The 18738-nt window shown below is 37.6% G+C and overlaps 1 protein-coding gene across 4 annotated transcripts; it reads left to right on the top strand.

Annotated features, from left to right (window-relative positions):
• Nucleotides 1-1870: 1870 nt before the first annotated feature.
• On the top strand, nucleotides 1871-17512 carry tsc22d2 (TSC22 domain family 2). Of its 4 annotated transcripts, XR_008907600.1 has the most exons (5): nucleotides 1871-3978; nucleotides 9588-9650; nucleotides 9972-14633; nucleotides 15729-15780; nucleotides 15860-15945. XR_008907600.1 is itself a non-coding variant. In XM_056757954.1 (4 exons), the coding sequence occupies exons 1-4, from the start codon at nucleotides 2423-2425 to the stop codon at nucleotides 16118-16120; spliced, it is 1932 nt and encodes a 643-aa protein (XP_056613932.1). In that variant the 5' UTR covers nucleotides 1871-2422; the 3' UTR covers nucleotides 16121-17512. The 4 variants fall into 4 exon arrangements, 2 of the variants coding, with proteins under 2 accessions (XP_056613932.1, XP_056613931.1); XR_008907599.1 differs by having other exon boundaries at nucleotides 9588-14633; XM_056757954.1 differs by lacking the exon at nucleotides 9972-14633 and having other exon boundaries at nucleotides 15860-17512.
• The last annotated feature ends 1226 nt before the right edge of the window (nucleotides 17513-18738 follow it).

An 18738-nucleotide genomic window follows, 5' to 3' on the forward strand; every position in this document is an offset into this window, starting at 1 on the left:
TTCAAAGCCCTCAAAAGGGAAAATGCAAACTGATTTAAGACATACACGCATAAATGCAGCCAGCTAAAATAACAACCGTGTTCCACTCACCACAGGACCAAAGCAGATACAATAAACAGTTTTGTGTGTTGTGTAACTTCACTCTGGAATTCTTGAACAAGTTTGTTGATATTTTGAATATTTATGATTTATAAGCTCTTCGAATCATTCAATCTTAAATCATTTTCGTATTCAATATTACAATGTCAGCTATTTGTTTGGATAGTAAGTGGTTTTTTAGATTTTGGGTAAATTCTAATTGTAAAAGCCTGCTGAGTTTTTTCCTGGACGTTTCACTGCTATTTGGATTGGGCAGCAGAGAGGATGGGCAAACGCAAAAGCAAACACCGCCTCCCCTGCATGTTAGAATAGCCTCACGCCTAAAATAATGACCTAAACTAATAAACAAACTCCAGCAAAGATGTTTCTGTCTGCATTCCTTCTCGCCCCCAGCAAGAACTTTTTCTGAAAGTCTAAACAAAGACAAACCTGTGGTTTGCCTATAAGAAACGCAGAGTAAAATGACCAAATATGTATGTAACATGTATTTATATTCTACCCAACCGTAAGTATTGGAGTTTGTTGCTCATCTCACAGTGCTACAGACATGAATGGAGCTTTATATTACTCTGCATATTCAGAAGAGGGGTTCTGGTTAATTGTCTATGTGATCAGATAAAAGTACAAAATACCACAGACTTACATTGAAGGAGGCATCTGAGCCATAGATTGCAGGGTGGAGGGCTCATCTGACTTTCCAGTAAGCAACCATATAGCAATCTGATCAAATAGCAATGACATAGCACACTGAATTTGAAAAGACAAATTAAGTTTCGATGGAAAATGGAATTATGCTTGATTTGGTTATTTAAATATACAAATCTTAATTTCCCAAGCAATGCAAATCCTTTTCGAATTGTATTCAGTTTAAAAAATGTGTCATGTTAATGTACGCTCATTTAAAGTTAAGGCTAATGTTGTGAAAGGTTTTTAAAAAGTTGGGTTAATTTAAGAATAAGGTTTAGCACATACTTTTTATATATTTTAAAAGTAAATTCTTTTTTAATCAATTTGCGTATGTCACATGTAATGGCAAATGAAAATGAAAATGTCAAGACAGAAAATAAATTAGGGATCATTATCTATTCAATGTCTTTTTTTAATTAAATAATTATTTATAGTTGTATTTCTGCTATTCATTTACAATGTCTTACAATAACCACTAGGAGAATAAAGCATTATTTGTACATACCACATGATAATGATTTGGTTAAAATATGGTTAATTTGTGATTAGCATGCACATTTACTATAATGATAAGGGAAAAAGAGATGAAGTGTTTGTGTGTAAAACACTCCCTGCAGAATATCGTGCTATCGCCAGTTCCCATATTTACATAAAAATTGCTCGAAAATCCCATAATTGTCAAGAAGAAAAATGACTTCAGAAACAATAATGAGTTCATTTAAATATACCATAACAAAATTAAATGGCTCAAACGTAAAGCATGTAAACCGTATTAACTATTCCTTACGAAAATGAATCATGGTTTATATATAGCAAAACAGATCCTCACAAATAAGACTTAAATTTTTTTACTATAATAATAAACCTTGGTTGGTTTTTCCTAGGGAATACTGGTAACGACATCAGAGACTGAAAAAAGAATAATATTTGTGAATCCTCACTTCACCAAACGCAAAAAGATATTTCACATTTAAAGCGACCAAGCGAAAAGTAAAAATAAGAACATTGCGTAAAGACGTCTATTCCTGACTGGTTTACGTACGCCTGTGCGCAGTCCTCCCATAGGGCAGCGCGTGTGGTACGTAGCCATCTTGTGTACGGCAAAGGAAGAGCCGCCGTTAGCTTGAGATTTCTACACACAGCCGATAGACCAACGAACAGTCAGTATACCACGAACAGACCATCTCAAAGTGTGAAACGGCTAGCGAACATGTATTTTTATGTCTCAAGATGTCTCTCCGGCGCGTTTTAAGGAGGATTTGTGTTTTCGAAGACAAGGGAGTGTTTAAAACTGAAGGCGCCTCCTCAGGCTCGAGTGACTGGAGTTTCATTCGCGACAGCGGCCTGAGGGAAACTCTCACACCGGGACATGGCCTTCGTGTAGGCCACGGAAATTAAGAATACGGTATCGGAGAGGTTAAACACAGCCGAAGAAAAGCTGTCGTCGTGTTTTAAAGGACTAAAATGCAGCCATGAGGACGCGCGCGCACTGACAGCTCTGAGGGAGTCGGAAGTTAGCGCTACGCTAACGGAATATTTTATGATATAATTTCATATAACTTCTGTTAGTGCACTTGAAGCTTGACGCTTCCACCTAATCCGTTAAAGTCGGAGTTACACACTCAAAGGGGCCACAATGTCAAAAATGCTGTCGAAAAAGAAGAGCTGCTTTCAGATCACGAGCGTAACGCAGGCGCAGGTGGCGACCAACAGCATCACCGACGACACCGAGAGCTTGGATGACCCGGAGTCGAGAACCGAAGACATGTCCTCCTCGGAGATATATGACATATCTAAAAGCGGAGATTTTGAGGCGGAAACATGCGACGTCAGTTTATATGACGAGACGCTACATTACGACTCTGAAACATCTGGCGCGAGTGTTTCGCTCGTGCAAGACGGTCTCACAACACCTTGTTCTCGTCACACAGGTGCCATTCATATGATCCCAAATGTCCGTGGGGCTCTAGGGCACATGAGCACTGCTGCCGGGTCTTCCCAGCACTCACCTTCAGTTACGGCTAGTGTTGCACAGGCATCCACGTCAGTTAGCAGTTCTGCTACAGTTAGTAGTTGCAGTTCTCGTTTCAGGGTCATCAAATTAGACCATAGTACTGAGCCCTTTAAAAGAGGTAGATGGACTTGCAGTGAGTTTTACGAAAAAGAAACAGATGTTTCTTCATCCAGTCGGACTGTGGATAATGTTAAACATGCTGGCACTTTGGACCACAATGATGGACATGGAAACGCGGCGGGTTTGGTGGCTTCACCTGTTGTGCTTTCAGTACCTGCCGCTGAACCTCATCCTGACAGCGGTTATGCATCTAATCCTTCTGTAGACCTTCAGCATCAAAGTTATGGGATTTCGCAGCAGGGAATAGGCCTCGCAACCCAAAGTTTTTATCCGGTGGGGACCGGTGGTGCGCATATTCATCATGTCAAATCTCCCAGCATGCCTTCTACAACTCAACCACAGCCGATATACCAAGGTAAACAGGCAAATAATCCCAGTAACATCCTTGCATCAAATCAACCTGACTTCAGATCCCAGCATCCCTTGGATGGCTCCTCATTGACCTCCCCTCCGCTCGGGGTACCATTGAATCGGGGCGTCTCACCTGTCATGACACCTGCACTGGGAGGCTCTCATTTACTGGGATTAGTTTCTCAGTCTGTGGACACGATGGGGCATGGAAGGGGTCCAGAGCACATTCAGGGGGTTTTACAACAGCCCGGCATTGGCTCGGCTCTAGGGACTGTGTCAGTCCCATCTGTCGTTCCGCAAGCTTCAGTGCCACTCATCCAGCCAGCGGTGGCTGTGTCTGTCACCCCCCATACTGTTGTCCCTGGTGTACAAAATGTGCCTGTTGTTATGTCCAGTGCCTCTAATACCGCTCCAAGCATGCCAAACCAGACTCCGGTCCCGGCTGCGCAGTCCCAACAGAACCAGCTCCAGGGAATCCCCAGCGGTTTAGTGGTGGGACTGGGCAGCCCGTTCAGCTTCAGCCGGATTCCAACAGGCATCACGCAGGCTGAAGATAACCAGAGGATGTCTGAAGCGCTACCTCGGAGCTCTTTCATCATAGGAAAAGATGGCACAAAGACCCTGGATGCCCATGGCTTGCAGCTTTCCACACCTGCTGTCAACAGTCTGTTCGGAATATCTATTCCCATAGATGGGGATGAAGACAGGTAAATAAGCATTCTTCATGATCCTCACCAGTCTGTTTTGAAGGGTTTTTTATTTGGGTAAAGATCTTAAATACTTTAGTTCAATGTGATTTATTTAAAAAATGTCCTCCCAACTCTCAAAAGTTCATGGAACGTGTATTTTCTTACACTTTTGCCATACTACAAATGTATGGCTGTCATTGCATGTTTTAATGGAACACGTCCAAAGGTTATATGATGTATTACACCTGTTGTTACTCTTCTAGGATATCTGTGTGAACTGCGTTCAAGTGGTGTTGGATAGATCGTATTTTAGTCTTTTTTACCATTGGGAAGATCTGGATTTTCTTTAAGTCCTAAGTTTTCCGTATCGGGGGCGTGTCAGTAAGAGCCATTTATGCTACGTTTGTAGCTTATAGGAAATATACAGTGACTTCATAGATCAATTACATTATATAAAAAAATGAAACTCACACCTAAGGTCCATCGTTTCTACTTGATTTTCTATAAGCAGATTTAACAAACATTGCTGTGTTTTGTGTAAGGCATTTAAAGATGGTCCACCCCCTTATTCCACGCTTAAAAGTGACTTGAACCGAACTGACATTGTCAACACGATTAAAAACCTAGTGAACACACCATTAAGGGGAACTGACTTCACACATTCACTAACAAGTCACATTTAGACCATCAGGTTTCAAGATGACTTAGCAAAATGTCATACTAAGCAAGATATGGTCTACTTTAATTTGTTTGCAGATGCCACTTAGTTTGATATTTTACGAATGCACGCTTTTAAAGTGTCCATATCCCAGTACATATACATCATCTTCTATGAACAGTCACACTGACTGTGAAAGTTTAGTGTTGTTTTTGTGTTTATATCAAGCACTATTTGATTTGTGATATAATATAGGACACAGTACTGTACATTGTCCCCGAAACATGACTCAAGTATTTCCACTTGTGTAATTTTCTTTGAATTACACCAGATTTGACAATCTTTTCTTACAAACCACATTTACTCAATTCATTGTTCAGTTCTTTCGAGATTTATTTTGATGACTCACGTTTCCTTTCACATGTTTTTCTTGATCAACTGAACTGTCTTTTTAGACTGATTAGGAGCTGCTAGCGTAGTGTTTCCTATCTTGTGATATGCAGAAGGTGCTACACATTCTGCACAAGGACTGATATGCCCTTCAAAACATAAGTAACATCTGCCTGATGATGTGTTGCATTAGGAGGATGTTATTTTTCTGTCACTAGTTGGTGGGAGTCCAAAAAAATCTGTACATTCTGTTCTGCTTACATGCTGTTAGGTTCTTACCAAGCCTTTAAAAAGTGTGAACTTTTAAACATGTTTGGAAATGCATGTCTTAAATTGTACATATTCAGTGTGGGATAGAGCATTTTGTTTTAAGAAGTATTATTATGGCCGCTTTTTTGATTACTCCAAATTACTGTAATAATCATTAAACTGCTTCATTTTTTAAGGTCACATTGAACAATTACGTATGCCCCCTGATCTTAAAAGGTACATTCATGCCATAGCCAAGAAAGTTTTTCAGTCCTTTTGATTGCTACAGTTACATTGTTTAACATGTTTAGCTCATGGGAACCAAGTTTTAAACCTATACATTGTCATGATCCACAACTCACATTTGACCCAATCTACTTTTGGTAAACCATTGTTCTGTGAACTAAACCACTCTTGACAGCTATTTGTCTGATATGTCATGCAGTATGACAGCCACTGTATACTGCATGCAGGATTCTATTGTTAGTATTGCATTTTAGTGTGTGTTTGCGATAACTCTGAGATAGAATTATGAGCTCTATGTCATTAAAAGGTTTTAGATCCAGTAGTCCTTCACTGGAGATTCTTTCATTAGTTTTGGGGTCTGCATGTGTGATGTTCATTTTTGACGAGTGCCTTGAATTATAAAATGATGGCATATTCCATAATAAATACTGTAATTTGGTATTTTGAGCTATGGAAGACGTAACCCTGATCATTTTATTCAGCTTTTAAAATAAAATCTTTTTCACTGCTTTTGTGAGTGTGGAGTCTCGTAAGTAGCTTGACTTCAGTTTCTACAGAACAGGACATTCTGAGATTCCTGCTTTTAGTAAATGTAGTTTTCAATCCATTCCAAACCATTGATAATCTGAATATAGCCATATATAATGCCCTGAAACATTTCTACAAATTGTGCCAAATATGTTTCAGGGTTAAATATAAAACAAGAGGTGAGGACAGTAGGCAAGTTTTGTTAAACTGACTTATTGTCACTGTTGGCATTTCATTTCTGTATGTTTATTTTATAGTAAAATGTTTTATTTTCCAGTATTACTATGATCTTATATATTACTATATATCTTATAATGGATCTGCTTATCTTCGAGAGATGGCTGACTTGTATGAACTTCTAGAGCCACATTAGGGAGCTCCTTGAATGATGTTTTTGTCAGTTGTACAGTAGCAGACAACCGCAACCAGGGCAGTACTGTACAGGGCAGCATATATGTCCTGCAGGTAGGACTGCAGCTATCGATTATTTATGTTATCGTGTATTCTACTGATTTTTTCATCGATTAATCGCGTATTCGGATAATTAATACTTATTAAAGAGCAATACAATTTTTTTCCTTTTTAGAGATTGCATACATTGATATCTGTGAAAAGTTAACCCATTTAATACATTACATTGCCATATTACATTCAACATGCAATATAATACAAATTTATAAATAAGAAACATTAAAGAGTAAGTATCATATAATTTCTAAGGTCCTACTTTGGTTTATGGAGTGTCCAACAACAAGTTGGACACTCGGTAGGACCTCAAATGATTCGTTACTCTTATTTTGGAGGGTCATTGCAAAGACGCTTGAGGTTTAGCGTTTTTGACGGCGGCTTCACCCAACAGTGAAACCCTATATGAACTCAGAACCACTCTTTGGATGATTTTCATGACGTGTTCATGTCTCGTAGACTGAGATGCAGTCAAATCCATGAGTGTCTCACTTGTAACATGTTAAAGTTTGCGGCTCATTCACTCGTACACACGCAGAACAAGATGATGACATATGGAAATAGTAGAATTCTGCTTTCGTAATTCTTTCAATGTTATCCCACATGGCGCTGATCATAGGGCTCTGGATAAATGGACTCAATGCTGTTTGAAAACAAGTTTAAATCGCAAAAGATAAATATAGATGAAAATAAATAGTGTGTTAGTTAACCTCACACACGAACAAGCACAACGACAAACACACTTCACACAAGCAAGCCTCTCTGTCTACTGCACGTTCCAAACTGTATGGCTGTTGTAACTTTGTAGAGAAGAATTTCTCAACCCTGGCCCTCGATTTACTTTTCGGCAGAGTTTAGTTCCAACTCACCTGAACAAGCTAAACAAGGTCTTTAAGATTAATGGAAAGTTGCAGGCAGGGGAGTATGAGGTGGTTGGGGCTAAATTTGTGTGCATCCGATATGAGATTTGAGAACTTCTGTAGTAAAGAAACTGAAACTAGGAGTCACTGAAGTTAAATGGACAGTTTTAAGCACTTCTTCCTCAGCACTTAGTACCTTGGAAATGGACGGTAATAATGTTCATCTTTCGTTCATCACTTTCAGTTCCTCTATAGACTTTGCTTTGAAGAGGAAGTGACATTTAGACACAGTTGAGACATTTAAACTGCTAACTCACTGATTGAAATGGTATGACACTTGAGGCACGGGTGAATGATACAGGATTACTGTAGAAAGCGTTACAAAGTTCACAAGTTTAGAAAATGGAAAGTTGCTTTTAGCCTTTTGTTTAAGTTGTTGGGCATCTTTACTTACCTGTCTATATTGTAGAGCTGTGGAAAATAATAGTTTATAAGATGCATTGTGATGCCGATGTAAAAAAAAAAAACTGAAACGATGCACAGAATGAAATTATAGATTTTTAACAAAAGTGACTTTTAGAAGTAAATGGTAAAGTGGCACTTCTGTTTGTACGTACTCAGGCGGAAGTTAGACCATTACTAATAAACTCACATAGTGCCTTAAAACAGGGTTTTTCCTGCATAGAGAAATTAGAGGTAGCCGCTTCTTTCAAATTACGTGCCACCTCAGAATCACAGAGAATGCAAGGTGTGAATGAGTTTTGCTCATTTAGTAAGACTGGTTTATTCAGTCAGGCTCCTTGTGATTCATAACTACGTGTCATTGTGGTTTTCTCTATTGCTGAAGACCTTTATCAGACCGCATGTTTTAAAGCAGACCTCAAACCATTGTATGAGACACAGCAGACTCTTCACATATAGATGTAAATGATCTGTTGATGTAGTTTTGAGTGCCGATGTGACATGCGGCAAAATCACATTTTAAGTCCGTTTACATGAACAGACCCACTGCCGCTCTGTGTATTGTGTGTTTGTTTACTATATTTATAAACGTTTGTATTGGCAAGTGTTGCTGAGTTCTTCCTTTAAGCATATAGGTATAATTCTAGACATTTAGATAATTGTCAAAAAAACATGATTATTATTTTGCTTTAAAAAGCTGCCAGATAAAAGGTTGTAAGAGAGGTATTTGTATTATTTAAGAATAAAGGCAGACTAAATGCATTGAATCGTGACCCTCTGAATCGTAATCTAATCAAATTGTCGGGCAGGCGAAGATTTAAAACTATAATATATGGTACAATATGGTTGGATTTTTGCAGGTTGTTTTCTACGTAATGAACAGCACAGTTTGCAGTAGCCGAACCGGAAACGCTGGAAAGTTTTTTGTGTAACTTAAACTTGAAACATTTGACAGAAATCAACAAAACTGCCAAAAGGAGTTAATTACTTTCAGCTGTTGAGTTATTTGTGTGTTTGATTGTTAACAATGTTCTGTTTCACAAAAGATTCTTTGTGGCGAAAAAAGGTTTTAAACTTGGCTCGCATATCCGGTAGATATAACCAGGTCAACCTCTTGCTCTTTAATTTTCTGCCAGCTTCATTTCCCCAGGAAACTTCATATCGTCACTTGTCATATTCATCACTTGTCATATATGGTGGAAAGACACATTCAGAATTTGTGTTTTGCAAATCAGTTGAGAAAATTTAAAGGGATAGTTCACCCAAATGTTACAACTCTGTCATCAGTAGTCTTGAATCATTGCGAGTCACAGGATAAGGCTTGTTTTGTAACATTCATAGTGTTGCATGATCAGGCGAAGGAAATTGAATTAATCTGCTTTTAGTTAAGCTGTAAAAACTTGGCTGTAAATCAATGTGTTCATTTGTTAAGGGGATCCGTCTTTGTCACACTGATGACTGTTCTGACTTGTTTGGCATTCATTCTGAACTATCAATCCTTGAGGGCTCCTGCTAAGGGCACTGATACCACACAGTGCTGTTAACTGTTACAAATACTGTTCTGTGCGTTTTCAATATAAATGTCTATTCATGGCAGCGTTTTATTGAAAGACAATTATAATAGGCATCTTGTTTTTCAAATTTAACAGATCATATATTTCATATAGTGTAAACAAGGGTTTGTTTGTCAAGCTTCCCCTATCGCCTATGTTATTCTTATTTCATCATTTTCACATCTTATCCTTTCTTTTTTTTCTCTAATCTCCAAGGAACCCTTCCACAGCTTTCTATCAAGCCTTCCCCAACTGCAGATCAAAGGTCATCAGTAATGGGTATGATGTCTGTGTGCATAATATTTTGCACTGTTGGTGGTCATGATTCTGCATGCACTGCTGCAGTGAGCATGACATTTCCAGAAGCGGCTTTTATGATCACGTCACTGATATCTGTAACAAATGCAACTTTTGATGTTTATTGGCACGATTGTTGTTTGTTTGACTGACAGTATTGACAGTAAACCCTAACAGACTCTGGATCCAACCGTTTAATGTACTGTAAACACAATTATGTTTTGTACTTTTGTTAATTGTCCAGTAGACATGTGTTGGTATATGGCAATGATAAGTAACAATGTTGACGTTATCTCCCCTTAGAAATACAGTGAAAAATTCTATATAACCCATGACACGCAGTGGAACACACAGTCATCAGTCGAGATTTGCAACGCTAACTAAGTGAAGTACATGATACACACGTACCTCAGCCTGCCCTGGCTGACTGCATGCCAGCGTTAGATGTGCACCACTAGATGTAAGTAATTTATGAATGAATAAGAGAAGGGCCCCGTTTATTATGCAAGACATGTCTAATAAGGCTATGGAAAATACATTAGTCTCTCCATAAACATGACACTACACAATCAAAAAATACATTCATGGACAATTTGCATTATATTAATTACAGTTTTCTAATTTCTGATATTAATATGATCAGAATTTTTTGTAAGGCGTGTTATGTGTTGTACAGAAGCGCTTTGTTTTGTGTTGCTCAGTACTAAATGTGATCATTTACATCACGTACCAGCTTGATGGTTAGAGGCAGGAATTGACATTTGATTATGATTGAAAATTCGGTAGGTCTTTGTACAAAGGGAGGTTTGTACTGTCATTGAGCCAAAAGGATTTAGCATTTCTGTGTGACTCATTACGCTGGTGGGAAAGATAGAATTCTTAAAAAAAAAAAAACAAGGATAGATTATGTTACCGATGGTTAGATTTGATACTGTTACGTGTTCATTCCTGTCCTCAAAGAATCACAATGTTCAAAACGTTTTTATTAAACTTGGAGAGTTTAAAATCCTGGGTTTTAGAGATGTAATACTGAGATTTGTAATACTTAGTAGGGGTGTCAATATATTGTTATTGCAATGTTTTGTCGACCTTCTACGTGCGATACGAGAATCGATACGCTGCGCCAAATATCAATATTTTAATGAATAAAACAAAAATGAGGTTTAACGTGAACAGTCTGAGAAAGAGTTTAGCATTGCATGTGAAATAAATTATACTCCATGCATATTTGTGAATGATCGTTAATGTGCTTAAAGTTGCTGCACTGAAATGTTTTTTAGGTTTATTTTATTTAAGCTGGTTAACACTAAGATGTCCCCAGGTTTAAATAAGGGGCCGTTACATTTAGAAATGTGCCAGTATAAAATTTATTATGTGTTAAATGTGTCCGACTACAACAATAAGCTTTTAATTTGAGCATAACATGTTTAATTTATTTGAAATGTTACTCATGTTGGTAATATGTTATTAATTTACCTACTGAAAAATGTATTGTGGACCTGAATAAAAGGACAAATTTTGCACTTAACCTTTTCACTGGCATCTTGTTTTCGATATCGTGATGTATCGTTATAGAATTGCCAAACAATAAATCGATTATTGTAGTATCATTGCATCATGATATAAAAGGCACCGTGAGCAATCTATCGTGAGGTATGCTGTGATTCCCACCGTTAATACTTACATTTGTGAAGGGGTAAGAGACACGGCAGACACAGAGCAACGGTGCAAGCAGCCCCAGTGGGGAATTTAATAAACAACATAAAATATATGGTCCCAAAAGGTAAACTTCGGGGTGCTCTTAAATAATAATTTGCCAGTCCATGAATGAAGGTCCTTGTCTCTGCTTCACTCTCTGTCCTTCTGTCTTCCACTCTGGGGCGAATGGGAACAGCGGTTGTTGTCTCTCGACCCAGGACCTTGAGTGTTCTGTGCACGCGGCCTTTATGCCCAGCAGCTAATCCAGCGCACGTGTAGCGCAATCAGCGCTAGCTGCCGGGCTGTTGCCCAGGTGATGCTGATCCCAGGTCAGCTCCACGTCATGCATTCAAAAACACATTCAAAACCACAGGAAAAGCTATAATTTTTGCAACAATAAAGTCTTTATTGTTTAGATAAATATTTTTTATTTTAGCCGTTTATTACTTTGAGTAGTTCTGTGACGTTCATTAGTCATCATTATGACAGATATGTAAAACTTCTGTTTCATCTTATGTGCTTATTTAAACCATTATCATGTTCTTTCATCTCTGTCCACATGTTTCTGGGTTGTTACAGACAGATCCCACTGAAAATAAGATGGATTTTGAAGATTGTTATTTTTGGTAACTGTTCTCTAATAAGTTTGGAATTTCAAATCACGAGCCGAGAAATTAGAAAAGTTCAAGGAAATGATTGTGAACCTTCTTCCTGAAGTGGATTTGAGAGGCATGTTTATATTCATATTTATTGAATCATTTATAAGAACAAATACTTAGAAAGAAACCAAATACCTTGAAAGACATTATCAAATCACACTACATAAAAGATGACTGTATCTTTGTACGGTTACGTAAAGATGGAATTAAATTACTGCGTAAAACTTTTCGTGAAACTTTTCTGTGGCTCAGTGGTTAGAGCAGGTCATGGGTTGATCCCAGGGGATTGCACATACTAGCAAACAATGTATAGTATAATGCAATGTAAGCTTTGGATAAAAATGTAAATGGAAACAAATTGGTTAGAAAAATTAATGCTATCACGAGTGTTCAATCCTGGCATAGACATCTGCTTATAATGGTGTTGCTCTTCTAATGTGGTACAGGACACACAACTTTATTGAGATGAAGTGTGCAACCATGAGTGTGTATATTCTAAAACTTGAGATCATTCATGTTTATAGTCACTGTATGAATAACCATTTACATACTGTAGTTTTCAATTTTATTTAGCTTTCTTCAAATCCCTCACTATGAGCAATTATATTAGTGAGGCTGTGGTTATGAACACTGTTTATTTGTCTTTTTGGTTAAAGATCAATAGTGGTTAAAGACTAGACAAGATTTTTGACAAAGCTAGAACATGCACACTGCCGAGCAGCAGGAGGCACTTGTAGGAGTGCATGTGGATGGAGGTAACACCAGGGTTTATCCACATCAATCACAGCAGTCTGCATGACTCAGGCCAGTGGCCGGAGGTCATTGGTTTTAGGCCATCTGTTCTGTGGCCAGCTGTTTGTTGACCAAAAACCTTATGTAACAGCTTGGCGAATGAATAAAAGGCATCTCTCAAGACTCTAGACTTGTTTACATGTGAGGAAAGACTCACCCATGACTCTGATTTGAAGTAGATGCATCATCATTTACTTGTTGTGTTAAGGGTGTCTGAAAAAACAGGGCTTCCGATTAATTCCCGTGGGGCCTTTTTTGGTAAACAAAACCCACTTTGCTACTTTAAGTTAACTGTTCATCATATAGAAAATGTTTTAAGGTATGAGGCAGTTTATGGATTTCATTGGAAATCGCTAGCTTGTACAGGAAATATAATGCCGTCTTAGTTTTTCCACTGTGTAGGCTACAGGAAGAAGTTTTCTTTGGAATGGTCAGATCGGAATGCTGTTTTTTTGTTGTTGTTCGGGATTCAACATGTATTTGACTTTATGGCATCGCAGTAAGTAAAACGTGTTGCTAAGAGAAGGATTGTAAGACGTTGATAGTCACTAAAACTTTTTTTGTGGTTTGCACCAAACTGACTTATTACTTTTTAACTTTTATGGTTTCATTAACAAGAAATGCCGGTTGACACCTGCTCATCTAAACGTTATCTCTCTTACTTTTTACTAGCTGTTTGAGTTCAGGATAGAAGCAATAAGCAAGCAATGGCATTTCTTCATACTGTTCACATTGTCGCTCCAAGGTTGCTTTCCAACATCAGAATATAAACCAAAGTTGATATGCCTGAACGTATACATGCATATAACAGAAGGCAGGCATTCTAAAGTTTTTTTATTTGAACAAGCTACACCGAGGAAAAGCTTTAAATTAAGTAGATTGTGAAATTAAGGAGATTTTACACAGGTTGTGAGACACCTGTGTTCTGCCTAAATGTCACAGTTTGCGTGTTCATGTTTGCTTGACGTCTGTGGTCCGGAACCTGTTTCCTTGTAAGGATATGCAGGTACCTGTTTGTATAAGAAAGTCATGTGTCCAAGAGAAGGAAATGTAGAGCATGAGTCCTTTGAAATGTTTTATTGGCCAAAATTCAATTGTAGACTGACGATCATGTTCTGGAGTTTCTCATTGACTTCTCAGAATGATAAAATCATAACTTGTAAACAGAACCGTAACTGTTCTTAGAAAAACACACTTTTATCAATGGCGTATTTGTGTCAAATTTATTTCTGTACCTGTGACTTGCATTGATAGAATTAGGTCTGCTATCACGATTTTGCAAGCACTTTACATTTGTATTGAAAAAGTTATTGTTTTATAAAGGTGTCTAAGATCACATCCATCATGAGACGTGTAGTTTTGTTTCATATCTTTTAAGTGTACAAGTCTAAAAACGGTATAATTTAAATGCATTTAAGAATAGCATGGAAGTCTTTTGTAGTTTAAAATTGTAAAAAATGAGCTCAAGTAATTTTACAAGTTTGTAGTAAATGAGCAATTACAAGCAATATCAGAGTTGAGCTTCAGTTTTCTCAACTTTTACGGTGGTGTCCCAGACAGAGCCAAGCGTGTTCCTCGTGTACAGCGTGCTGAATTCAGACCCCGCCCCCTCGGTTGCCACACCCCCTGCTCGAGCACACATTCCATAAATCCTGCAGAGCGCCTGTTCCACGATACAAACACAGAGAGAGACAGGACTGAATCTGACACTAAAACCCTTGAACAACATGCGCTCAAAAATGAGCTATTGCCTGCCCTACTCGCCAGGATCATCTCCTACATGTTCTACAAGATTAATAGCGTCCAAACGATGCAGGTAAATGTTTTACAAAATACCAAAAGATTAGATTCTGGCTTTACTTTTTTACAAAACTTGTTCGGAGGCATTGCTTTTTCCTTGAGTGTTAATGCCTTCTTTGTTGCCTTCTTTGTTGTTTCTAAACGCGAAGTGTTTTATCTTCAGTTTTCAAAGGTAAATGTACGTGTTATGCGTCACGTACGAGCCGTCTCGATAGTAACGTAAACCGAATATGGATGTCATAAACTACGTTTGAATAAAGTGTCATGCTTTAAATGCATTACAGGTTTGTTTGCATTTGTATTAAAGATGCCCAGCTAGAGAAGATTATTCATTTTTATTTACTCACCATTAATGTCATATGTGTATGTGGACGTTCACGCGAGATACGTTCTTGTGGTCAAACACAGCAGGACGGTATTCAACATTATTACACATTAGTAACTATATTTAAATTTACTCAGCATAACGCAGGGCTTGAGACGCGACGCAACAACCAAAAGGGTCCGCTTGACCATGTATGCATAGACCCGCAATAAATAAAGCGCAGATGAAACGCAAGAACACTTGCTTGCTTTTTACGCTGTAATTTCTACTCAAGATTACTCAAATTATTCATAGGGGTATCTGAACGGGATTCTTATGTTTTGGTCGAATCATACAGCAGTTAAGCTCATCGAAAGTTATAATGAACATTTTGCTTTAAGGACCAACAACTGGCAAGATTTAAAAGGAATTGAAAAGTTTATCTCGCAAGTAGGTTCAAGCTTGTTTTATTAATAATAAGGAAACATGGTGTATGGTGTATATTGTATATGTTCTGTTTTTGCATGAATATGACATATTGCGCAATAGTATTTAATGTAGGTTGGTGGTTTGAAATGAAAGTATGTGCATATCTGCTAAGTATTTTTATCTGGAGATTTAATCATAACGTGTATGATTTTATCCACCATGTGCTGATAAGCATAACAAGGAAATGTCATGTAAATTTGGAATTCTGAATTATTGGTGGGTGAGATTCGTCTGATATGATGTCATGGACGTGACGGGACTTGAATATTCCTAAGAAGTGGATGTTTGTTATAAATAATGTCTTTGTTTTTTCTACAGTGCCTCTGGCGCCAGTGTTGTTGCCATTGATAACAAGATAGAGCAAGCTATGGTAAGATTTTTTTCAGATCGTTTTATTGTTTTTCTGAAATAATGTGTATAACTAATAAATTTGTTCCACTTTTCCTCAGGATCTTGTGAAAAGCCATTTAATGTACGCTGTGCGCGAGGAGGTGGAGGTCTTGAAGGAACAGATCAAGGAGCTGTATGAAAGGAACTCTGTTCTGGAAAGAGAAAATGCAGTATTAAAATCTCTGGCTAACTCTGAACAGTTGACTCCATTCAACAACCCCGGAAGCACTTCTCCCCAACAGACAGAAGTGAACGACATCTTACAGGAGGGAAGCAAACTCGTGGCCTTGCCCCCACAACCCAACGTATCCACAGCGTGAAAAACTCATTACCATAGACTTGTATAAAGAAATGCACAAACATATTGCAATCAGCAAAAGAGATTTTAGTTATGGTATTGTTTGCCATGTCGTGGAGAACCATGCTTCGATTTTACATGCTGCTTGGCTTTCCCAGTATTAGACAATCATTTTGGGAAAAGCTCGCGTTTGGCTTGAAGAGGGTTGCGGCAGGTTGTCCCGGGCATGGGCTGATGGGAGGAATAGAGAACGGGAAGTTGAGATGGCCATTTAGTAGGAGGGATACAGTGTGCGTCTATTCCTAGACTTTGCGGGTGAAGACAAACACTGAAGTTGTAACTAGCATGGAAAGGATGGGAGTTTTTCCAGAGCAAACGTTCTACAGCATGATTTTTTTTAGTTTTACAGTTTGCATATATTTATTAGAGGGCTGCTATTTTCATAATGTAAATGAAAAATATGTAACAGAGGTCTATTATATTAAGAAACTTTCCTTTGGTTTGGAAATTGTAAAATAGATGTTAAAGCATCGACAACTTAGTTTGGCAATAATATCCCCATGGCACTGTTCCATCTGGAAAGGTTGAATAATCTTTGCTATCGTTGATATACAGTCCTGTATAGTTGGATGGATCGGGGTTGAATGTATATGTGTATAGATTGTATTATAACGTATTATAACCAGTTGTACAGGTGAGCACCAGTTATCAAGTATTTCTCTAATTTTAAGTATACCATACTTCCCCAACATTCTTCACTTATAATTTTATCTGAAATACCCTTTTTTTAAATCCTGGGATGGGGAAAAAGCTGTGAATTTGTTCATACATATGTATTTGTAACCAAAGAAGAAAAACTGTAGATTTGTTTTGTAATGCACACTTTCTGACTTTAGTTTGTTTTTACTTTGCCATGTCAAGAAATCCTTTGTTTGCTGGTTGGCATGTCCTGCATGATCTTTTCAGACTGTTTTCTTACCTCAATTTTTTTATTCAACATAATAACTTAAAGAAGTCTGTGAACCATATTATTTGAGTATGGACGGTGAAGGGTAATTTCTGGCCCCGGTAATACAACCCTGATAATGGGTAAAAATGAGCCATCTTGTTTAAATGCTTTGTGTTAATATACATCAAATGTTTAATACATTGCAGAAAATGTACAAAATACAGTATTTCCAATAGTAGTTTACAGTGATTGCTAAACTTACACATAAAAGGTAAATTGTCATCCCAAACGATCAGTAGAAATCAATTTGTGAAAGTTTGCATTTCACAGAAAGAGTCATTATTTTGGTATAGGGCATGTCCATTGTTTTAAATGTCTTTTGTGCCTCTTATATCATGTGCTTTACAGCAGTCTGGTTTATTTTTGCCGTCAGAGACAAACATAAATTGTACATCATCCGGCGAACATGTGGTTTGATTTATTTTATATTTGGTGAAGGAAATGTAGTATACAAGCAAAATGTATTGTGCTTGATCACTGAGCCTTGAGAATATCATTGTGTCATACAAATATTGCATATGATAAAATCAAACATAAAAAGGATTAGTAAAACCATAACACATAAGAACAAAATATAATTATTATATTGCTAGGCGACATATGAGTTATGCAAAAGTGATTTAATCCTTTGATCTCAAACTGGTTTGGGTTCAATTGCCAAAAGTACTTTGAGAAGGAAAGAAGCTTTTAAAGAAATAAGTCACTTAATGCTAGGAACTCAATGTGTTATCCTCTTGCTGTTTTAGACAAATAGCAAACAGAAGACCCCAAATAAATCAATGACCTACTTCACAACAGAAAGGAAAGATGTTGGAATTTCAGCAGTAGTTTATTTACATAGATTTAAACCACCTGTGGGTGGGTGGATGAGATGAATGAGTATTCCTAAAGTTAAGACAGCTGGAATGGTGTGAAGAATCTGTCAACAAGAAATATTTTAAGATTGCTATTTCTGCCAATAGACATGTTGCCAAATATAGAAACTACTTTGCACATGCCCCCTTTCCTCTGGTGTTAAATAGTATGACTATATACAGTATGCTGGTGAACAATGCAAATAAAGGGGCTTGAGCCGATATGTGCCAACACATTTCAGCCAAGTCTGCAACATTTTCCATCTTTTCAACGTTTTAAAATAACAGTTCTATCTTAATATTATGAAATAGTGTCTGTTATGTAATTCTCACAAAATACCCACATAAAGCTGACACTTTTTGGTTATTTCTAGTGAAAATAGTTTTGACCCCCAAATCACGTTATCTTTCCTTTGGCAATAACCTCTCTATGCAAATATTGTGCACCTAAGAATAACTTGCTTGTAGCAACTTGACATGACATGCCTACAGTGTGACTCAGTGGAAATCTCTTGTAGTTTGACGCTTGTGTCACATATACTGAAGTTACTTATAAAACAAGTTTATCGCCTTTCGGAACTATGTGTGTTGGACAGCGCCGTCATGTGTTGAAGGAGTGTAAAAAGCACAGTTGAAAGAATACACGTTAAAAACAGAAGTTGCAACACTAACCATTTATAGAAATGGACAATAGAGAATTTGTGAAATGCGAAAGGAAATCCGGATACAAATTAAGCAATACCAAATGTAATATGCTACCATTAGGCTGTCATGTAA

Source organism: Triplophysa dalaica, chromosome 10 (assembly GCF_015846415.1).
Source record: "Triplophysa dalaica isolate WHDGS20190420 chromosome 10, ASM1584641v1, whole genome shotgun sequence".
NCBI classification, from domain to species: Eukaryota; Metazoa; Chordata; class Actinopteri; order Cypriniformes; family Nemacheilidae; genus Triplophysa; species Triplophysa dalaica.